Source organism: Macrobrachium nipponense, chromosome 35, assembly GCF_015104395.2.
Source record: "Macrobrachium nipponense isolate FS-2020 chromosome 35, ASM1510439v2, whole genome shotgun sequence".
NCBI lineage: Eukaryota > Metazoa > Arthropoda > Malacostraca > Decapoda > Palaemonidae > Macrobrachium > Macrobrachium nipponense.
Genome location: NC_061096.1, coordinates 11,802,995 through 11,827,281, shown reverse-complemented (window position 1 = coordinate 11,827,281; position 24,287 = coordinate 11,802,995). Strand labels below are relative to the sequence as shown.

Here is a 24,287-nt window from a genome sequence, read left to right as displayed (position 1 = left end):
TTATTTATGATCTTATTTATGTACGTTTTTGTTTGTTCTTGTTATCTGCACACTGAAATCATTTTAAGTATTTTTATGAGGATTCTGATTTGTCAAATGCACAGTGAACAGGATTGTTTACTGATGATTAACTTTCACGTAGTGACGTGTGTTTGTCTTAAGGTTTTTTGTGCAGTTTTGATTTGTTCAGTGATGGTTCTTCGTATCCGGCTCAAGGGGAATTATAAAAAGTGATCAAATCTCTTGTACAATGATTTCATGGTCCTACTTAGTTTGTTATTACTGTGAAAATTTATAAACTGCTGGCGAAATTCAAGTTAAAGCAGCACTGTCACTAAATAAGTGATTATTGTATATAAAGTATAGGTTTATTTTTACATGTATTAAAACGGGTGATATTTTAACTTCAATTCGAAAACTTCGGATATGCTTGTAAGAAAGAACATTTACAATCGAGGATTTTAATTCTTAGTAATGCGTAATACTAATAAATTATGTGTGATTAACGTGCTATAATGAAGTGTATTGATTTTTTTTTATCCTTGAATTATTTTTAGATTCAAGGGAGCAGCTGATTTATTTTTGCTGTTAGTTAAATTGATCTGGTGCTAACTGTTTTCAAGAAAATGAAAGTGTGGAAAATCAAACTACCTTTGTTAAGTGAGAGAAAATAGACTAAAACTATTTGTGAAATGACTTCTGCTTTGGATAAAAAGATTCACTGATCCGTGCTAGAGTATTCAGAAAGCACTGAAGCATTCATTGCCTTAAGAATAGTGCTGGTTTCAGATATCGCAAGTACTACCTATATTACGTAAATATGAAGCTTTCTAAGAGAAACACAAGTGCCAAATTTATCAACATATATATCAACGTTACGCGTTGTTGCGCGTATCAGTTGTCCTCATACATTTTACTCAGGACCGTTAGCCTAATATCTCTGTGACCATGCGGCTTCCATTTGTCGTTGAAAATACAAAGTCTGATTTCATCTTTTGAGGCATATGATGTCTAGGTGATTACTGAGTTCGCTCGGTTTGCCCTGAGAAGTAAGAAGCTTAATAAAAATGAGAAAAACAAATAACAGAGTACATCTTGGTACGTGAAAGAAAAGTCTGCTTTGACACGGATGCTTGACGAGGAATCTGCTTCAAATGTTCTCGAGAAATTGAAGTATTCAGCAATGACAATGAGGCCTGACTTGGATACTGTCAAAATAGTGTTTGACAGATTTGCACCAGGTGCGACTGTAAAGTGCGGCAGCCATTTTATGTCCATTGAAAGGTGAAGTGAAAGAATAGACAAATAAGAATAAAGACGATCATTGAATTTGATCCTTTGCGTCGACCTGACCGACGCCGTCTTGAACAGGAGATCGAGAATCATTATGAAAATATCCGTCATTACAGACTGATAGTTTTTATCCTCATTATATAAAGAGAGATGTCGTGCCTTTGTGGGGACAATGACGGTGAGGGCGACTGGGTTCGCGCCCTCGCCGATTTACCTTGTGCTGCGTCGTTGAATCCTCGAGGCACCTTGAGGACCTACTACTGGAGTCCCAACGCCAACGTCTTCACCCCTGCAGCGTTTATAACGAGGCCTATGGGGCTGTCCTTCAGGAGTCGATGGAGGGAATTGGAGGGATATCCTTCTGGAAGAGACTTGGTCTTTGGGGATCCCGCAGGATGTGGGATGTTGACCTCGCCAGGTAATTCCCATAGGAAAGCAATAACAGAAACGATTCCATACTCTGTATGTTTGTTAGTTTTCAGTGTTATCAATGTAACAAACTTCCTTTCACAAGGCAGGTAATCTCTATGATTAAGTTAGAGGTGTTAAAAAAAAGGAAATGACTTTTTCTATAAATACTGTTAAATCTAGCTGAATTTCCATGTCATGTCTACGGTATTTTTGTAATACTATAATCTGATACAACAAAAATATTTCGTCTTTAAATTTTTACCTTAGCCATTTATTGTTGTACGTATATTACAATAATATTTTTTCCTTACTAATCAGTATTTCTCTGATAAAACCACTATAATGTATGTATTTCTTTTATCACAAGTAAGAAAGACTCTTTATTACTTATTGTGATTCTGCAAGGAAAGATATTATGTAGACATAGATATCAAGCATATAAATATTTTGACATACGAGTGTTGGAGTCAAGATTTTATGCTAGTCATCCTTTAGTCAATGGCAGTTCGTAAGTCTTTTCAATGTTTTTTCAAAGGGAAACGAAAAATTAATAGACATGTTATTTATCTCCACACTTGTTTATGTAGAAATCACTATCAGATACTAGAATCTTTTGTAGTCTATGCAGCATAGCCACTTATCGTACTTACAGCTTGTGATCTGACTCCCACCATAGGCTCTCCTGTTCCTCCCGAATTCTTCTCTTGTTACTTGGAGGCAACAGCAGGACGAACTGCCCAGTTTGATGCCTCATCTTATTCTTCGGGCACAATGTCTTCGGGAGTCTCGTCCTGGAGGAGTCCGACAGCGAGGTCTCGGTCGTCTTCCTCCTCTAGGGGAGATTCGACCAGCCGTCCGAGGACACCTAGTGCAGAGAGAAGTCCCGTGAGAGAGTCCAGAGTAATGGGACTGCTGAGATTTCGTTCTCAAAGCAGAGAAAGGCCCCTGAGAGACGGTCAGAGGATGGAAATATGGCGCCGACGGTCTCCTAGCTACGACGGAAGAGCTCAGAGGACGACCGCGACCACCAGGAGGCGCGAACAACGTCGCCGGCAACGGTCCCCTAGTGCTGACAGAGGGTACTACGACGACACCCAGAGGTTACAGCTGTCTTCCTCCTACAGGCAACACAGGTCACCTAGTGTGGATGTCAGGTGGTCTCGAGTTGACATCCAGAGAACAGAACTCAACAGACACCGGTCACCGAGCAACAGCAGTCGCAGTGATGTGCCAAACAAACCACCGAGGAGAAGTCGACACAGGTCGGTGGATCCTTCGATGTTGCTTCCAAAGGACGGCAGGAATGGTGGCTGTGCCCTCCTTAGCCTGCCCCCGCCAGGTCCTGGTCCTTCGTCCAGCGGAAGTCTTCCAGCATCGGCGTCTGTGACCCCTTCTCTGAGAGTTTCCAGAGGGCGGGTGAAAAACCTGGAAGCCGGGGTGGCTAGAGCCCACAGCATGGGGCGTCTGTCTGTAGGCCTACCCGCCGAACAGCACCAACCCAGGCCCCCTGTCAGAAGGCGGCGAGGTTTCGCAGGATTAAAAAAAGTACGATCATTATCTTGTGTATTTTTCATTTTTTTTAGAATTTTGTTATCTTAATTGTGGTTTTAAAAGGTCTTACTTTTATTTTTTTCACATTTTTACACATATATACGTGTTTATGTATGTATGTATGTATATATCTATATGTGTGTATATATATATATATATAATATATATATATATATATATATATATATATATATATATATATACACACACACACATATATATATATACACTTATATTCTACATCAGTATCTCTGTGTGTGTGTCTCGTAAATTTGACTTTGATCTCTGTCACAGGAAATGACTCCGGAATGATAGAATGATAAACATACACTACCGGTTCACGTCAAAGTAATATCCTCTTTTTTTCTGTTTTTACACGGTATTTTTTTCACCCGAAGTCATTATCAAGGTCCCTGCACCGTTGAATAGTACCTTTGTGCAATATTTTCACAAAAAATGTATTGCAAGTTATACAGTTCCCTTCAACAGCTGAGAGTGAAAAGTGTAGGTCTATAGAATTTATGCGTTACTGTAGTACAAGTGTATGCGCATGTTTGTGTTATGCAAATTGTTAGTCATTTTTGTACACAAAGATTACTGTGTTTTTTCACTGAAGAATCTAAGATAAACTCTGTGTGTTTGATACCAATAATAATCTGAGTCACGTAGCAGCATGAGTTTGGAAAAGATTGATGCTCTGCAGTAGCTCCATGATTAGGAAAATTGCTGTAATTATGGCCATCATCATTGTTGATCACAGTGATGCTGTTCATGTCGGTGAGTCCGTTGGTTCCTTGGAGCCTTTCCTATGGCGCTGCAATTTGGTCATTGTTTCAGTGCGTAAATGCTGGTGTCGGATTTCTACGAGTATTTAATAGGCGGACGTTAGGAGGGGGCTATTTGGCTTGTTATCTACGTATGTGCTGGTATTCGATGCACGCTGTTTCGCCTTGTTTAGTACTAGCCCCTTTGTATCAAATGGGTGCATATAATACTGTGATCCCATAGTGGCTATATAGTACTAAACACGGTGAAACAGTATCAATCGACGAGTGTAGATTGCATACCAGAGTAGATTCATGACACGTAGATAACAAGCCAAAGTACCACCAATAGGAGTCGTCTGTCATGTGTTTGTTACATTTCTGCCATCTACAGTACGTATATTATGTGGCCGCTAAATTTGCCATCAAGGGGTGGATGTTTTTATTTTGGTAAATATTCGGAAGTTATGCCATTTCGTTCAGGTGATGTCGCAGACGGACGTCTGGAATGTCATCACAGATACTGATAAGATGACGAGAGATGCCAGGAAACTTTCTCATGAGACTTTGTCTTAACCGATCCTGACAATTCTTAAGCCGGCTCGATCGCATCTCACCTGAGTTCCAAAAGCAGCTTGTATGTTCTAGTTACAAGTTCTGTCAAGCTTTATATGAAACCTTAACTAGAGATTAAATGCCGCTGCTTGACACCCAAGAAATGTATCCTTTCTTGCTTCACATATTGTGGCACTCCCCTATTTTATTATCCTACCATCTTGTAATAGTATTTATTCTTAAATTAAGTATCTATATCTAGCAAGCACTTCCTTTCTTCCATCATCCATACTAACAATCCCCTTCCATCTTTCTGGTTTCCATACTGAAAGCTCGTAGGATTTCTGAACTGACTGACCTGTTGGCTTGTTATTTGTGTTTTTCTGATCTATTATAACACATACTCGTTTTTTTTGGTTCTTGTCAAGATGCATAAATAGAACTTGCTTTAGCCCACCCACTTATTTGGAAGAGCTAATGATGACCGGTTCTCATTGTCAAATGTTTCATGTGACACGGCGCTTGTGTTGCTCTAGTCATGTGTGACGACGATACGAATATTTATGGATTTTAATCCGGACATGGATTCTTCGCGAGAATATTGATGGGATGAGCAGGAAGATGAAGCAAACTTTTAAGTGTGACAATGTTCCGAATCAACACCTGAAGACAACACAATGAAATTCATGAAATGGAGTTTGATGTGCAGGAATTTTTCTTACTGTATTTATTGGCACTCAAATACGTATAGCCTACATACTTTCTCTCTCGAAACACACACACACACACCTATATATATATATATATATATATATATATATATATATATATATATATATATATATATATATATATATATATAAAACTAGCTGACCTTTGAGTTTGTGACTTCCACACCTAATTGAGAGAGAGAGAGAGAGAGAGAGAGAGAGAGAGAGAGAGAGAGAGAGAGAGAGAGAGAGAGAGAGAGAGAGAGAAGCTATCCATCTTTACAAAGAATGTTAGAAAGTAATGTTTTTAATATTGAGTTTAATTTCGACCACAAACTGGTTGTGGCAATGCAATTTTTTCTTATCACTGGAGGCCACTTGGTTCCGGGAACTGGTTCATGAAGACGTTTCTGCCAGTAGTACCTTGCATTGCTTGGAATCGCATCGGGACAGCCGAGTAAGTCGCCAGCTTAATTATCGAAGATGGCTTAAATCGTTGTGGTGATTGTAGACTCGTTATTGAAGTGAAGTCTTTCTCATCAATCCTAGGAAAAATGCGCGCGCGCGCACGCACACACTATATATATATATATATATATATATATATATATATATATATATATGTATATGTATATATATATATATATGTATATGTATATATATATATATATAGATATATATATATATATAAGCATATCATATAAAGAGTATTTTTCCAAGGACTGATGGGAAATAAGACTCCCACTTCGTATATAAATATGTATATATTATATATAGATATATATATATTTATATTATATTATTTATTATATATATATATATATATATATTATATAATTATATAGATATAGATATATAGATATATATATATCTATATATATATATATATATCTATATATATATATATATATATATATATATATATATATATATATTTTGCACGAAGAACGAAGAATGTTGATTGCCAATAATGCCTTTAGATACAGATCCAAGAGATGAGCAACATAGACTGTTGTCCCAATGACCGCCAATTGCCAATTTAGATAGAACAGACCTTGGTTCGTTGAATGTATAAAGGAATTAGAACATGAAAATAACTGCGAGTACTGCAGGAGCATTTACAGATTTGTTAGTGGTAAACGATCATACTGAGAGAAAGGGAAGAAGAAGAAGAAAAAAAGAAATCACTTGGCCTAGCTTCATAAGCGGAAGCCAGGGAGCTAGGCCGATCATAGGGGCGTTTCAGCCTTTGCAGCTGATGTAGGCGTTGAGCAAGAGGCATAAACCAGAAGCGAAAGGGAAGTTTGGCACTTAAGAAGCTGTTAATGTCTGGGTTTTAAGCTAATGAGTCTCCCTCCTCTTGTATTTGAATGTTAGTTAACCTCGTCCGGATGACTAGTTTAGTGTGTGTGTTATTTTCTTGCATATTGAGGAAAAGGTACACCTGTAATAGTACAATATTTATGGCAGTATTTTGATTTTCATAGAGAATCTCTCTCTCTCTCTCTCTCTCTCTCTCTCTCTCTCTCTCTCTCTCTCTCTCTCTCTCTAGTATGTGGATAGTTGATTTTAATGATCATTACCTTATTGATTACAGGTGACGGAAGAGGGGAACAATTATTGACGAAATTTCCAAGCTAAAGAACACTCATTCCGTTTAAATCAACAAGTGGATAGAGCCGAAGGGTGAATAGACACGAGGAAATGTGTTATAAAGGATTCGAGAGACTTTTATCTGTCTGGTCACGCGTGCCGCCATTCCTCTTGCAACATTCGTAGGAAAGAGTGGAAGGTTCGAATTTATGCTTCTCCTTTTAAATGACTCTAGGTACCAGTTTCACTATGAGAGCCATCGTCGTAACAACCCGCAAAAGCCTCACCCACAGAAATCTATTGTCTAGATATCACGTACAAGCGTCGAGTGAAATACGCAGCACTGAACTACATTCGGGAAGGTTTCCCGCTTCATTGATTTTTATCTCTCTCTCTCTCTCTCACATTTGACATAAAACTGCCATATTAGTCTTTGGTTTTGAAGTCTATTTCGTGACCAGTTTAGAACTGGTTCGATATACCGTTGGTTCGGTCAAGATCTTCTCAAACGTATTGGATGATGGATGGAAAAATGCAAAGCGCGCTTTTTCTTCTTCTATCAAATGGAATCTTTAAAATTTCACTGGATGCGGACGACATCAAAGATCGGTCTGAATAGGGCTGAGATGAACGAAACGTAGAATGATCCTATGAATGATACCTAACATCGATGTTACTGATCATGGAGATGATGGAGGTAATAGCTAGTGAGGTCTCGTGGTTTCGGGGCTTAAGTAGGTCACAAAGACACCAGCAAACTTACTACAGGAAGTCGACTGAGGAGGAATACGTCTTCCTCTGAGTAGAGTTAACACGCTTGCGGTAATGGAAGATTGTGAGTCTATACGTACGTACACATTCCTATACATAAATCAAAGTTAAAAATACACTGGAGCATATGCGATCTGATACTTGTGGTGCGTTGATTACTATTATCCGCTGGTTTTTTAACGTAAAACTACAGCTCATATATTTTCATAACATTAATTACTCAGCCATATGGCGTCACGGTTTGTTTTGTCTGAGACTCTCCATTCGTCACTTCGATAAGTCTCTCTCTCTCTCTCTCTCTCTCTCTCTCTCTCTCTCTCTCTCTCTCTCTCTCTGCAAGTGAAGTGCGAACGTTTAGCAGCTAGCATACCAAGGGATCACGTCGTCAAGTGACGTTACATCACTTGACGGCGAAAGTTTCGAAAGAAGTTCTGCTCCAAGAGAGAAATAGCAAGGAAAGGGAGGCGAGCCACTTCAAAGGCATTTGTCGCTTAGTTTTGATCACTTGACGAATTCTTTCGACACACCAAGCTGTAGGTCTTTTGTTTTTTGTCTGTTTACCTATATGGCTACATGTTTTCATATATATATATATATATATATATATATATATATCATTATATATATAATGTGTTTGTATATATATATATAATATATATATATATATATATTATATAAATGTGCATATATCTAAATGCGTAATTATGTATAGATATACGTATGTGCGTAAATAAAAAAAATGTATTCATGGGCTAGTTTCCTTGTCCATAAATAAATATGCGACTTTAGGAGAATGAAGTAAATAGTAACAATAATCAGGAACTGTCTCCAAGTACAATGCTCTGATCTGTTACTTAAAACCAGCCAACCAAAACCCAACCATTAGATGCCTTTTAAATGTAAAAACTAGAGGAGAGAGAGAGAGGGAGAGAGGAGAGAGAGAGGGTTGAGATGAGAGAGAGAGAGAGAGAGAGAGAGAGAAGGAAGTCAATAAATGAGCAGAAATGGGTTAGGTATTGAAAGTGCTCTAATAACAGGGTTACCTAGTTGTCTCTTTTACGGTGCTCTCTCGCTCTCTCTCTCTCTCTCTCTCTCTCTCTCAATTGGAGTTTCTGCAGCAATGGTACCATTCGGCGACAGCGGGCGGGGCCGCGCCGATCTTGCGCGTTTTAAACCTGAACGCTGTTAAAACGACTGCACAAATCACCTCACAATTACCGTGTGAGCCTGTTTGTTCACCTCTGAATGCGTGGTAAGTGTGTGTGCATTTAAGTGTGACCTATGTCTATATATATATATATTATTATTATATATATATATATATATATATATATATTATATATATATATATATATATCTATATACATATATATATTTATATATATATTTCTGTTACTCCTGTTACCCTGTATACTTTGTAGTATGTTTTATCCGCAGATCAAGAACAAAACATGAATTAAAACTTGAACAGAAACATTATTAGTTCTTATATTACATTTTTATCTTTTTCAGAACGACTTAGTGTGGTTTGACCCGGGACTGGGTTACGTCCTGCCCGGGGAGGTCATCGAATACCACAGGGCAGGTCAGGTCATCACAGTTCAGGCTGTGATCGGTGGAAAGGTATGATGAGTCACCGTTCAGTTGCCTTCACGGCTTCAGACTGTTATTATTATTATTATTATTATTATTATTAATTATTATTATTAATGTTGTTTCGTCATCTTGTACAGATTAGAAATGAAAGTATAATTTTTATGTTCTAGGGCCACATCTATCTATCTATCTATCTATACATACATTATGTATATGCATACATACATGTATATAATACACTCCAACACACTATACATATATATGAACACTTTAATTCATACATACATACATACATATAGTGTACTTGTATGTACACAAATATTAATGCACAGCTATCGTTTACTTATAAACAGTATTTGTAGCTTAATATTTACGAATATAAAATAGTCACGCATGTATAAGTGACACGCACACACACACACACACACACACACATATATATATATATATATATATATATATATATATACTATATATATATATATATATATATCTATATATATATATATATATATACACACATTATTTAAAGGAAATCTTTTATATTACATCTCGTCTACAAATCCATAGATTTTCCATCCACAACGAATTCTCTCAACCCAAACACTTGCAACTACAGATTTGTTTCTTCCCTTGAAATCACGACTCACGCGTACCTTCACCCCAAACCACTTACACCTACGGAAGCGCAGTTTGCATCGTAAAGACTTGTCGTTTTCAGAAAGCTACTTTCCTCTCCCCACATCTTAAGTGTTCTCAAAATTGCATTTGTAGGATATATATATTTTTTTATTTGGTCTATATGTGTCACAGACAGCTTTCCTGTATTGTCACACATCTCACGTAATTGTTTAAACCTTTAATCTGTGGTACGTCTTTCTGTGCAACTAACTTTGGTGTTTTTCTTATGTTTAATTTCATGACACCTCACACAGTTTCTCTTTTAGAAACTTGTAGGTACCTATTCCAAGATATGCCGACTATATATAATGTCCGCGTCATTGTCATAGCCTCTTCTATCATCGTTACCTTTATAAGAAAAAAACCATCTACTTTTCTCGGTCTTTTCGCTCATCTAAAAGTGCCTTACCCACTGTGGTCAGATATTCAGTTAAAATTGCACAACTACACTTCTCGTCAGAAATCCTTCGATTTTTCCACGAACCTTTCAGTATTTTGAGCGCTCTCGTAAACATTTTAATATCGCCTTCTACAGCCGTTTTCTTCTGATGCCTCTCAAATCATATTTGAAGGAGGAATTAATTTTACTGACGACCAAAACTATTTATTTACTTTCCAGTGAGAATGATCAATGAATGATTTTGTTCTTAGAAACACGAAAGAGCAGTAATATTTTGGAGGCAGAACGTTGTGATTCCAGTTTAAAGGAAGATGTGGAAATCTTTGTTTGCTTACTTTGAAGTTGAGTTGAATTCCCCAGCCCCTCCGAATGGCTCCCATAATCTCTTAGGATAATGTTAAATTTTCATGGATCATAATGCATTTAATACAGAATTTTAAGCTCCTCTTCGCTTTGTATTTTTGCGTATCTGTATTACATTACATAGAAAATTGATAAACAGATCAATAGTATTTTGAGTCGTCCCATAATTAAGAAAACGTCACAATTATAATTATAGTAACTGAAAATGTACTGTACCTACCTACTCTGAAGAAATAATTCTACTATTTGAGAACGATTTCACAGCTGCAGTTAGGTATGATCTATGCAGTTTATTATCTATCAGATCTATTCAGAACCATAGACGACAGGAAATATTTTCCTGTAGGAATAATAATAAAACGTTATAACAATCTATGGAAGATTAATACTAGCGAATGATTTACCATAGAAGACAGTTCAAATTCAAAATTATGTGGAGGGTAAATAGTCACTAATTCCCAAGGCACAGACCCACCATAGTTTCCTCATTCAAAGGAAAACTGTTGACAAATATGATCTTTGCATTTAAATTTACCTGTTGTAGTGTAAAATAGACAGAGGAAAAAATTTTTTTTGAGGAGGTGCTCTTCAAGTTTCATCAACATCTGAGAGAAAGTTAACTTCCAGATGAACCTGTCCTTTTAAATAGTCAAGGTCAAAAACTTATCTTGAGAAAATGGTCTTATTTTAATCCGAGTGAGAAAAAAACAATATGTTTATGTTTAAATTATTTGTAACCTTGAAATTGGGCTGAGATCCAAAAGATCCATCGGCTCAAAAACTTTTGAATCCTGATAACCTAATACCTGCAACTATCAGAGAAATCTAGGCTTTTAGTTTTCTGTAAAAGAAAACCATTGAGATGGCTTTGTCCGTCCGCCCACAGATCTTAAAAACTACTGAGGCTAGAGGGCTGCAAATTATTATGTTGATCATCCACCCTCCAATCATCAAACTTAACAAATTGCAGCCCTCGAGCCTCAGTAGTTTTCAATTTATCTAAGGTTAAGGTTAGCTTTGGATCGTATCTGGGGAGCAATTGAGCGCTGCCTGGTCGTGGCTGAGTGTTTCACACTGCAGCACATCGAGAGTTTCATACAGCACTAGCTGATGTATCCGGCGTTGCTCGGGATGAAAAGGGGCGTGTCGTCCGTGATGACAACCCCTCCAGGGCGGATTATACAATCACGTTCAGAATGAGTAATCACTTGGGATCCTGTCAAGCCAAAGAAGGTTTGAAAATTCCGTAGAGTTATTAAATTATTCTTCCGAGTCAAAGAAGTTGTGAAAAATCCGTAGAGTTTGCTGTCAACTCCAAAAGTTGAAAAAAGAGGGGCCATGAAAAAGAGGGGTTGAGGCCCCCTTAGAAACGGCCCTCGAATTTTGCATAAAATCTTCCGGGGCTGGGCGGGAGACGGAGGTAGGGGAGTCTATGGTAAAAATTTGGTGACCCTACCTTTCATAGTTAGGCTGTGCATAGAGAACAGACAAACAGACAGAAATTACCTTTAACATGTATAGATTTTACGCTGTACAGATAACTCGATTCTTCGGCGCATTTTTTATTTGTTTACTTTAACATTTTGACCTGATATTGATAGGTAAAAAGCTACTACCAATCCCAAGATACCTAACTACTTAGCTACACCAGGGACAGGGAAAGAATGGGAAGAGCGAGACAGTGATTATTTTAATGCCACCTGAAATTGAACCATAATATCACCAAAATATGGCGCCTCGGTGGTCGCGAGTTCGATTCTCGGCCAAACAAACAAACAATCACCAAAATATGGTGTTACAACATATTTGAATAATAATGACATTATTATTATTATTATTATTATTATATTATATTATTATTATTATTATTAAAGTAGAAAATATATTCACAAGACACGATATTATTATTATTATTATTATTATTATTATTATTATTATTATTATTATTATTATTATTATTATTATTAAATGGCAAAATTTACTCACCATGTTTGAATTTTATTATATGAATAGGTTAAATTAAGTAAAGAATATCCTCGAATAAAATTCATTCATTTAGGAAAAAGATGACAGGTATTCGACATAATTTTAATTTGTTTTTCTTTTTATCGACCGTGAGGTACCAACTGCCCCAACCATAGAGGTTTGAGCCTTGAGAAAGGAGCCTTTGCTCTAAAACTCATATGATGCTGATATTCGGCGTCTTCCTTTTTGTAATTCCATAGAATTTCATTCCATGTGTCAGCTGAATAATTTGTTTCTATACTTGTGTTATCCAAACTATTAGACAAAGTAGGCACAGGTTTAGCACAACGTAAATATATGAGCAGTTTGCCACTGTCATATTGATTTTTTCTTGCTAATTATTATTAATTTTTTTCCATTTTTCAATTTTTCTTCTCTTTCTTTCTCGTCTACTATGGTGTCCCATCGTATTGCGTCAGCGATGAGTGATACTTTCTTCCTGGTTTTATTATCATTATTATTATTATTATTATTATTATTATTATTAATATTTTTTTTTTTTTTTTTTTTTTTTTTTTTTTTTTTTTGTTTTTTTTTTTTTTTTTTTTTTTTTTTTTTTGCTCTATCACAGTCCTTCAATTCGACTGGGTGGTATTTATAGTGTGGGATTCCGGGTTGCATCCTGCCTCCTTAGGAGTCCCATCACTTTTCTTACTATGTGTGCCGTTTCTAGGATCACACTCTTCTGCATGAGGCCCGGAGCTACTTCAGCCTCTAGGTTTTTCCAGATTCCTTTTCAGGGATCTTGGGATCGTGCCTAGTGCTCCTATGATTATGGTACGATTTCCACTGGCATATCCCATATCCTTCTTATTTCTATTTTCAGATCTTGATACTTATCCATTTTTTCCCTCTCTTTCTCTTCAACTCTGGTGTCCCATGGTATTGCATATTATTATTATTATTATTATTATTATTATTATTATTATTATTATTATTATTATATTATTATTATTATTATTATTATTATTATTATTATTATTCGGAAGATGAAACCTATTCACAATGGAACACGCCCACAGGGGCCATTGACTTGAAATTCAAGCTTCCAAAGGATATGGTGTTCATTAGGAAGAAGTAAAACGAGGTAGAGGCAAATACATAGAGAAGAGATCCCACTTATTAAAAAATGTAAGAAAGAAATCAATAAATTACCAAATAGATAAAAATGTATTAAAATACAAGAAGAATAGTATTAAGCTAGTAATGCATTGGATCTTCGCGAGAACTTCCGAATTTCCAATTGGACGACATCCTCTGGGAGGCTGTTCCACAGTCCAACGGTGTGAGGAATAAAGGACCTCTGGAACTAATCCCTGGTGGTATCGTTCGAAAAATGGAAGCCGGCCTAAGGAGAAGGAAAATAGAATAGCCCTCTCTTAGAATTTTCGTGGAACGGTCAACGGAAGTTGATGACATCCTTTGTCCAGTTGCATGATGGAAATCTTACCTATGCAACGGCCCCATCTTATCACTGATTTTTTACACTTTTATTGTTACTGGGCCTTTAGTTTGTATAGGAAGCTTACGCGAAAATAGTGTCACTTATAAAAAAAAACTTGATAAATCAATGAATGAAAGAAAAGGGCTATTGGCAACAGCAAATAACATGTAAAGAGTGATTTATGATTGCGTATCACCTTTCTCTTTGATTGCAGTAATGTTAATAATAATAATAATAATAATAAAAAGAAACGACAAAGAATTGGCATATTAAGCTGCTATATGAACTGGCATAATCAATACTACTAAATAAATAATTGGTCCAGTTGAAATAAGGGACCACAATAAATGATGGAAATAGGAAAATAGTCCGAAGTGTATCCTCAGGTAAAGGAATTCAAACTTAGTGCAATAAGAGGATGTGGCTCAAAACCTGAACTCAGACACTGAATCGTGAATAATCAGATATATGAGGCACTTTAAAATATTACTTGAAAGAACATACTGGCCACAGGCACCGACGTCGATAATCGAATTATCTAAGAACATAACCGAATGGTGTTTTTTGTATGAGAGGGACAACATAACTACCGTAAATGCAAAAGGGACATATCAGTACACTGTAGGTATGCTGTATGTCTGGAGGATGAAATTATATTGTTTGAAATGGGCAATATACTGAGGATTAAGTGTAAAAGGCCACTGACTTCCGAAACTGGCGTTTGCAGAACAAAATTCTCCAGTGTAACCTTTCTTCTTCATATCTTCCTGGCGCCGCCTACCCACTTTCGTATGAATACCTTCGTAGTATATAAACAATATAAGTTTGGAAAGACTTCGGCACACCTAACAGTTTCTTTGAAATAAATCGGGTTTTAACGGCTTAGACAAAGTACGTGAATGACCTCACAACCCCCTCTGTTAATTCGAATGATTTGTCTTTCAAAGCTTGGAAGAACAATTTGATTTGTCATAGACTACTATGAAATTCAGGGCCTCTGTAACACGGTTTTTTGGATTTTGCTCCTTATCAAAGCATCGGATGTAGCTGAAAGTTGACATATGTAAATTTTACAACTACACACAAATTTTGTCAGCATTATCAATAACCTAAACCCGATAGTTTTAATTTTTATAGAGTAAAAATGATTTAGCCGACGCCATGGCCAATGATTGCGAGCCAAGAGTCGAAAAACATTCATTCATTACGTAAGCAAGGTAAACATCGTTTTACGAAATGTAGCCCCGCCCATCCACCAGACAGAAACCCATTCACCTTATTCCATCGGCTCTGAAACCCATACTAGTCAAGAATGGCTAACAGGATTTGGAATTGTCCTCATGGTTGCAAAACTGCATTTGTCTTACGACTTGCAACTTTATAGTCAAGAGAAAGCCCGTGGCCATACTTAGTATAGCCTGAATAGGTAATTATTCAGTTTCTAGTTTAAATCCAATGTTTATGGTCTGATTTGTATTTAGCGTAACGTGATTAAAATACTTATAATGTCATTCAGGATTTTGAACATTTCCATTAACTATTCACTATGCCACCAAGAGAGAGAGAGAGATTGTATGTAATCAGTCTTTATATAACTATTTTTTTTTTGTTAAAATAAGATTTTTATCCAAAGTAAATACAAGCTTATATGTGCTAAAATCTCCAGCAGACCAACGGATCATCCGATATAATTTTTTTTCTTCTTCTTTAGTCTGTACGACCATGTTGGATATAAAGACTTTATGAATGGCGGAACGATACATAGATGTGGGTGGGGTATCTGTGCTAGCGTAGTAATACTACTGTAGCAGTAGTGTCGCAAAATTAGTAATAGCAGCAATATACATGAATTAAACGTTTAAGCCAACTGCTGGGATCCTTGAGGATCATTTAGCACTTCTTACAACTACTCGAGAAATGAGTTTTTATAGCCAGAAGTTAGATTTTCTAATACAACAATGTCCATGATAGCCTTCAGTGTTATCCTGAATTACAACGAGGCCAAAGTTGGTGGAGCCTCGTGAAGTTATCATTCTGACGATAATTATTGGTGAAGGTTTAAAGCCAATATTCGGTACCGGCTATTATTATTTTTTTTTTTTTATGTAAATAGGTAGATATAGTCGATAAATAAAAATTGCTTGACATTAGATATAGCAGTTATCAAATCAAGCTTGTCTACTATGTCTTTGAAAATTACCAACTATTCCCTACATCTTGTCAATCTGATTGTGACCTATAAAGTAGATTATAATTTCTTAGGACACTTATTTTGGGAGTTAGACTAATAATCGTAGTGTTTTTTAATTTAAACATATTTTGTTTGTTTGTTCATAATGACAATTATCAGTGGAGAGGATTCAGAGTTCATAAAGGTGTACTGCTTTGCTTGTATTAAAATTTTTGTCATTGTTGCCAGAGGTATAGCCTTCGTTACGTATAGCCAATCATCCATCGAGAAAGAGGGAAGAAATGCTGTCATAAGTTACGTAACGAGTGCGTTCGAAACCTTATCTCTGAGTAAGTTGGCCCGTCTTCAAAAAAAGTCACTTTTACATTGTAAGTCCCAAATTTATTCAACCTACGTAATGCAGAATATAGTCAAAATTTATGTGTAGATATAATGTGTATTCTGAATAAGCGTTATATCTATGAAATGCATAGATAAAAAGTTATTGCCAAAAAACCGTGTTACAGAAGCCCTGAATCTCATAGTAATGGAGAGTAAAACTATTATCCAGCATTCAGGCATTTCCATTCAAAAATCGGAAAAGGTATCGTTCGGGAATCAGAACGCTGTGAATTAAAAGAGAAAAAAAATCGCTGTCATAATTCCGGAATGACATAAACGGTACAAGTTCTAAAGTGTTCGAACACTGCAGCTCTAGATTTCCAAATGCTCTAATTTGGGGCTGGTAGGAGCTATGTAGTTGACGAGATGGGCGTGGTCAAAAATAGGAAAAGATCGCTACATGACCCAGTGGCTTTTCCGTTTCTCTGGAACGAAATCCTTTCGAATAGACTGCGTCACATTTCGTTGTTTATGGGCAGTGACTTTGTTTATCACTCTTTAGAACATTTGAACTGTTGTACAAATACAAAAGCTATTGTACGACTTAAGTGTATTATTACATAGAATATGTAATAAACTGTAATGCAAATACAAAAGCTGTTATACGTAGTCTCTCTCTCTCTCTCTCTCTCTACCCATTTTTACAAAGGTGCATCATTATTTTCATGTCACACACACACACATACGCGCGCGCGCGCGTTACCTCTCTCTCCGCTCCACCTGTTATGCAAAGGATTTATATATATATATATATATATATATATATCACACATACATACATATACACACATACACACACACACACACACACTATATATATATATATATATATATATATATATATATATATATATATATATATATATATATATATATATATATATATATATATATATATATAGACACACACATACATACATCATACATACACACACACACACACATACACACACACACACACACACACATAATATATATATATATATATATATATATATATATATACATACCTTCATACAAACATGTTGATATTTTCACAAAGCATAGATTATAATCTGTTCTAATTTTGAAAAGCTGTGTCTAAACCATAGTTATAATATTACGAACTCTATGTGACACTCGTATTTATTGATATTTCCACTTCAGTTTGTCATGTCTAATCGGTATTGGTGTCGTTTTCAATATCTACCGTAGTTTTTAGCCTAATTTTTTCCAGTCTCATTTAATAGTAAACGTAACATTTTTTTAGTCTTTCATTGATATTTTCAAATAAACTTTTAGTCCCATTGAATCATTTCCGTCTTTTCCCTCTTGATTAATGAATCCTACCTTCATTTTCTGTGTCATTTGCTGATATTTTTTATTATAGTTTTGTACTCATTAGTTTATATTTAAGTTTTTCTTTCCCCTTCTTATTGATTGATATTGATGCTTATCCTTTGTCATCTTCATTTATATATTTCTTTTTTATTCTCTTCCAGTCGCAGGTGTTCACGCTGACCAACCTCTCTTCCGTGAGAAGAAGACAAGACTTGGGGCCCAATGGTGTCGAGGACATGATCAGTTTATCGTGAGTACATGGAGTCATTCATTCTCTATTATTAAGTGTTACTCATTATGAGCTTGACAGCATGTGCTACGCTGCACTGGAACCCTGTGCTGCCCGTCATGTCTCCCCTACTTTCCCGATCCCCTACTTGCAGGAGGAGGGTGGATGTTTCATGTCTTCCCTACCCTCTCGATCCCCTTTCTACCTCGCCCCCCACCCGGGCGGACACACACGAAAGATCCACTGGTATTTTATTATTATAGATTATTTTTACTCTTATTACGAGATGAGGTCACTGTTTGAGACAAAGACACATGATGCTGTTCCAGCCATGAAATGCGATGTTGGATAATGATGTCAAAATGTGTCACTCACTACGGGACTAGTTTATCCAGGGACGTAACTTGCAAGATATGTTACAGCATTAAGGTGAAGATACATGTCCAATTGCCTTCAAAGTGCAGGATATGAATTTGTCCAATTGCTGGTTGCTCAAGGAGCAAGAACTCTCGCTGGCATAAGACCATCTTAAGCTAACATTTGCCGCATCATGATTGTCCCAAGAAACTGCTTGATTCCATGGACTAATGAGAGATCCGGAAGGATGATGAACATAATGAAACGATGAATTTGGAAGCAATTTAGGGATCATTACAATAAATAAGAATCAAAGGAGACGCCCTTGCGACAGTGCTTTTGTGAGCCTCCCTTTGACCGATGGGGGCTTGTCAATGCAAAACGATCGCATTGCAAGAAGGAGGCATTCCTTAATGAAAACCAGTGGACTTTGTTGTATAAACAGTGTGTGAGAGCAAATTTGCCTCTTAGAAATGGGGTTCATTTTGATGCTGAATGTGTAATTGAATAGAGGCAGAATATGGGAGCTGTGTGTAATATAGAAATATGGAATGAATCAGGAAAAAAGTGGAAGAAATATAAAAGTGCAACAATACTGAAAACAGCTCTGGCTTCAACTATAAACGTTGATCAAGTTTCGGGTGGTTGGATCGTGAAGTGACAGTGGTGAATGATTGCGTAAGGGTTCTTATACACGATACTTGGCCAAGTATGGTTTCGAAGTGGTACCGAACTTGCGCTCAGAAACTTCTGAACCACCTACACTTCCTGGGCAGCTACGAGTGACCTGAATATTTGCGTTTCGATGCCATACCTAGACACTGATCGCTAAGACCATACTTGCCCACGTATCATGTATAAGAGCCTTAAAAGATGCAGATGAGAGTCAAGTACGTAGAAGTAATATCGATATGCTGCTCAAGAGTCTTATGTGTACGTGCAAGAAGTGGCTGTGATATGAGAAGAATTCTTGCCCTACTGATTAGAGGACGAATGTGGTAGTAATTGGTAAATTATTATTTTACAGTCCCACCCTTTGTATACATATATACCAGGTGGTCACCTGGTATAGTGGTTAGTTAGGTACATGCCATTCAGATGTCGCGGGTTCGCGTCTCCCTGAGGGCGATGACAAATCACTAGTTCTGCATCATGATCAGCCACTGCTGCAGTGTGGGGTCTTCGGTGGAAGGTTAAAAGCAACATTCTTTGGAGGCTTGAATTTCAAGTCAATGGCCCCTGTTTGCTTGTTCCACGTGGATAGGTTTCATCAATAATAAAAATAATAATGATAATAATAATTGATAAAGAAACCCACAAAATCACTGTGTATAACGTGTTTACTTATAAGTATTTACATTTTATTTTAAAATAAAATGTAAATACTTATAAGTAAACACGTTATACACAGTGATTTTGTAGGTTTCATTTTCAATCTTCAGTAGAAAACTGAAAGAAGTTTTTGTTTGGTTAATAATAGTAATAATAATTTTGTATAAAAGTGTGTGAACTGGTCTTGACCTGTTTTTATATATCAGTTATGTTTAGGTTGTTACGTAAATATAAAATTTTTTGATATCCTCATTATTTACACATTCCTAAACAGCCCAACTAATTTTTTTCCCTTTCTTTCACCACCAGAGACCTTAACGAAGCGTCATTACTATGGAATCTCAAAATACGATACGACAAAGAATGCATATATGTAAGTATGCACGTGTCAATAAATCTGACTAGGCTTTAACTAAGATTCCGCTAGTGCAATTTTTATATATATCTCTGTTCATATTATACTTACATGCCTTATTTTACTTGACTTTCCTTCCTTCATTGCTTTCATTTATTTATTTATTATTGTCTTTTTACTTACAGACTTACACGGGAAGTATACTGGTGGCGGTCAACCCATATCGAATGTTCGATATTTATGGGCTCGACATGGTGAAAAAATATGAGGGACAAATATTAGGAACTTTACCCCCGTAAGTATATACTGCTACTAATGATATTATTAAATACTGACCATAAAATCTAAGCACAATATAATTTCCTTTATGTTAATTTGTCAGCATCATATTCCATCTATCTATCTATCTCACGGTAGAACGGTAAAGATGAGAGCTTAATTAGCGCGTGCGCTGTGGATACGGAAGCCGGAGGTCAAGTTTATAAGGTCAGATGTACGTAGTACCCCCCAGTCAATCTTAAGCACTCGAGACGAGATCACTTCCTCTTCTAACTTCCGGCATCATTTGACACGGGGTCACATTCCCGTCTGTAATGGCGCTCATCAATTTCTTTTAGCTTTTTTTTTTATAGTAGGAGTCATCCCTATTCATGAATTACTTACACCTTATCACCACCTTTTCATCAAAGGACTTTAATTTTCTGATAGGAATCTTTGCATCTGTTGTTATTGTTATATGAACTGCGTCCATGTGTATGTGTTCGTATTACAAAGTGATTCTCGTATTGTGCAGAACTGATTTTCATGTGATGATCTAATGCTTCTCGTCTGCATCGTTGTGTCATCTGATTTTCGCTGATGAAGTGCAAAGCCTCTTAAATTGTTTTCGTCTTACAAAAATCACAAATAACTTACTGTAGACGTTGTAAATAATTTTCAGTTGTTTCTTGCTTGTAATTACATCCGACTTTTATGACGATTCACAGAGCTTGCAGGGCATTTATTTTACTGCAGTTCTTTAAGCGTTTCATTTCAATTTGATTACCATACATTGGTATATACTACATTTTCTGCCGTGAGTCTCCCGTCGCTTACAGAAGGACTCGCGTGACATCAGCTATTTATTCCGTAAATTTTGGGATTGCTCCTCATTTACTTCGTTTGATCTCTTTTTGTATACTTTATTGTTTTTTTTACTTATTTATTTACCTACTGGTTTATCTCTACTGCTTTTCTTCGTTTTGGATGAATTTATAATGTTTCTAATTTCTTCTTTTTAGTTTACCGTTGGAATTTCGTAGTGGTTCTCGGTGACCTCTATCATAGTTTTTTTTTATTTGATACCATCACTTTCTCGTGATCTTAAATAAATAAATGAAAATAAAAGTCCGCATTAGTATGTATGTAGTATATTGCTATATAGAGGAGGCTTTCGCCAACTTCCAAATAGCTTTTTTTTATTAACAGAATTTTGCAGTGCTATTCATCCACCTCTTTCTTTCCCTTTCTTAGGCACATTTTTGCCATCGGCTCCTCTGCCTATTCTCGGATGAGCAAAGATGGCGTCAACCAGTGCGTTGTCATCTCGGGAGAATCTGGCGCAGGTAATAATCGTTGTGTTGCATGATACACTTAGCCTCAAGTAGCTTATTCGTCAACGGCCACAAGAAAATTGCGGGAATAATGGGAATTTTAAAAAATTCATCTGTTTTAGCGCTGACTACATTATGATGAATGACCCTAAAATTTATAAAGGTCAAATTAAATTTCTAGAAAAAGAACAGATTTTTTTTGGAATATAAATGCAAGAATATTTTTGTCTTTGGTGGTTGTCATTCTGGGGGTTTTCGTTTAAAAACGAACTATTTCTTTATTTAATCAGATCGCACAATCCAGGTCCTACACATTATATATATATATGTATATATATATATATATATATATATATATATATATATATATATATACATATATATATATATATATATATATATATATATATAACATATATATACATATATATATATATATATATATATATATATATATTTAATATATATATATATATATATATATATATATATTTAGATGTATATATATAGATTGTATAATATTTAGATGTAATATATTATATATATTTATATATATATATATATAGATGTTTATATATATATATTTATATATATATAAATAAATAATATATATATATATATATTATATATATATATGTATGATATACGTATATGTATATATATTATATATATGCATAATATACGTATATATATATATGATATATATATATATATATCTATATATATACATCTATATATATATATATATATATATATATATATATATATATATACACACACCAAAGTTTCTGTCGTTTTGATGCACTGTTGGAAAACTATTGAAGCCACGCATGTTTGTTGCAGTGATGTCACACAATGACGCACATACGTGACTTCAATTTTGTCTCAAAATATCGCCTGCCTTGTGCGAGGTTCGTTGCCGCAATACTAAAAACTAAAAAAAAGAAAACAGTGAAGTTGGGCATTTCGTATTTTAGCTTATATTCTCGGAGGAATTTATCGATCTTTCGTAGATAGTGAGCCTCAAGGGTTTTCGGGGATCGTTATCTACGACTAATATTTCTTGGGGGTCATTACCTAATGATATTTAACAGTCTTTTGTTTATGCTTTTACGGTAATCCACAACGGGATTGTACTAAAGACGCCGCAAAGGTGAATACATACCGGGTTAAAAAAGCTTAGGGTCACATCTAGGAAAGATCCGAATTTATAAGCTAAAAATACGTGATATATGATATATATATATATATATATATATATATATATATATATATATATATAGAGAGAGAGAGAGAGAGAGAGGAGAGAGACGAGAGAGAGAGAGAGAGAGAGAGAGAGAGAGAGAGAGATTCTTGACTAATACCGTCCTCACGACCACAGGCAAGACGGAATCCACGAAGTTGATCATGCAGTACTTAGCGGCCGTCAACAAATCTCAAAGCAACCTGATCACGGAGCAGATCCTGGAGGCTTCGCCTTTGCTGGAATCCTTTGGAAATGCCAAAACAGTGAAGAACGATAACTCGTCCAGGTTTGGGAAGTACCTGGAAGTCTATTTCAAAGAGTAAGTCTATTCGTTGAGAGGTTTTCTTCTAATCTTGCGTTTATTGTGAGATTCATTTGCCTCTTAAATTCTTGATGGCGATTATGTCTACATATGAATTTTCTTGAGAGTTTTCTTGTCCCATGCAGAAAGATTTGATTTTTCACAGGTTTTGATTATTTAATGTATAAGTATGTATAAGTATATACATAGGCTATATACCGAGAATTCAGAAACGTCCTTAGTGATTCACACCCACCAACCTTAAAGCTATGGAGTTGTGAAGTAGTAAAACGAATCAAAGCAAAATAGGAATATATTAGATCGTCGCCTTTTCGTAATTATATATTGTATTTGATCAAATGTGAAATGAAAAACCACTGTATAAGGGAACGCTTACTTTTTTTTTATAAAGGTAGTTACGAAGTTCTACTGTCGTCTAATATGATTTGATTTTTTTCCTTTTCCAGCGGGGTCATAACAGGCGCCAAGATCACCGAGTACCTTCTGGAGAAATCTCGCATAGTGACGCAGGCTCCCGAAGAGAGGAATTACCACGTCTTCTACGAGCTCTTAGCCGGTCTACCGGAGGAGAAGAAATCCAAGTACGGCCTCACCACCGCCGATAAATATTTCTACCTCAATCAGGTGAGTCAGAAAGTTTCCTGCTCCTCCACCTCCTCCCCTCTTCTTCTTTACCTTCCTCTTCCTCCCTTTGCGTACTCTTACCCCCAAGTCTCGATTGTCTGGTTGACTCGACGTCAGAAACTGGGGTCGCAACCACCTTCGTTTTTAATTACAGAATAATAAGTTTCTGTTGCATTTTGTT

General features: G+C 36.0%; 1 protein-coding gene across 6 annotated transcripts in view; it reads left to right on the top strand.

The window, feature by feature from the left end:
- The window catches only part of LOC135208419 (unconventional myosin-XV-like), a 263,067-nt gene that overhangs the window by 86,161 nt on the left and 152,619 nt on the right, over positions 1 to 24,287 (top strand). For all 6 annotated transcript variants that reach the window (XM_064240571.1, XM_064240568.1, XM_064240569.1 and 3 more), the window contains exons 3-9: positions 9,161 to 9,271; positions 18,211 to 18,299; positions 20,277 to 20,340; positions 20,508 to 20,617; positions 21,835 to 21,926; positions 23,296 to 23,479; positions 23,929 to 24,106. In XM_064240571.1, coding sequence (XP_064096641.1) covers positions 9,161 to 9,271; positions 18,211 to 18,299; positions 20,277 to 20,340; positions 20,508 to 20,617; positions 21,835 to 21,926; positions 23,296 to 23,479; positions 23,929 to 24,106 — 828 coding nt within the window. The remainder of the gene's footprint in view (positions 1 to 9,160; positions 9,272 to 18,210; positions 18,300 to 20,276; positions 20,341 to 20,507; positions 20,618 to 21,834; positions 21,927 to 23,295; positions 23,480 to 23,928; positions 24,107 to 24,287) is intronic.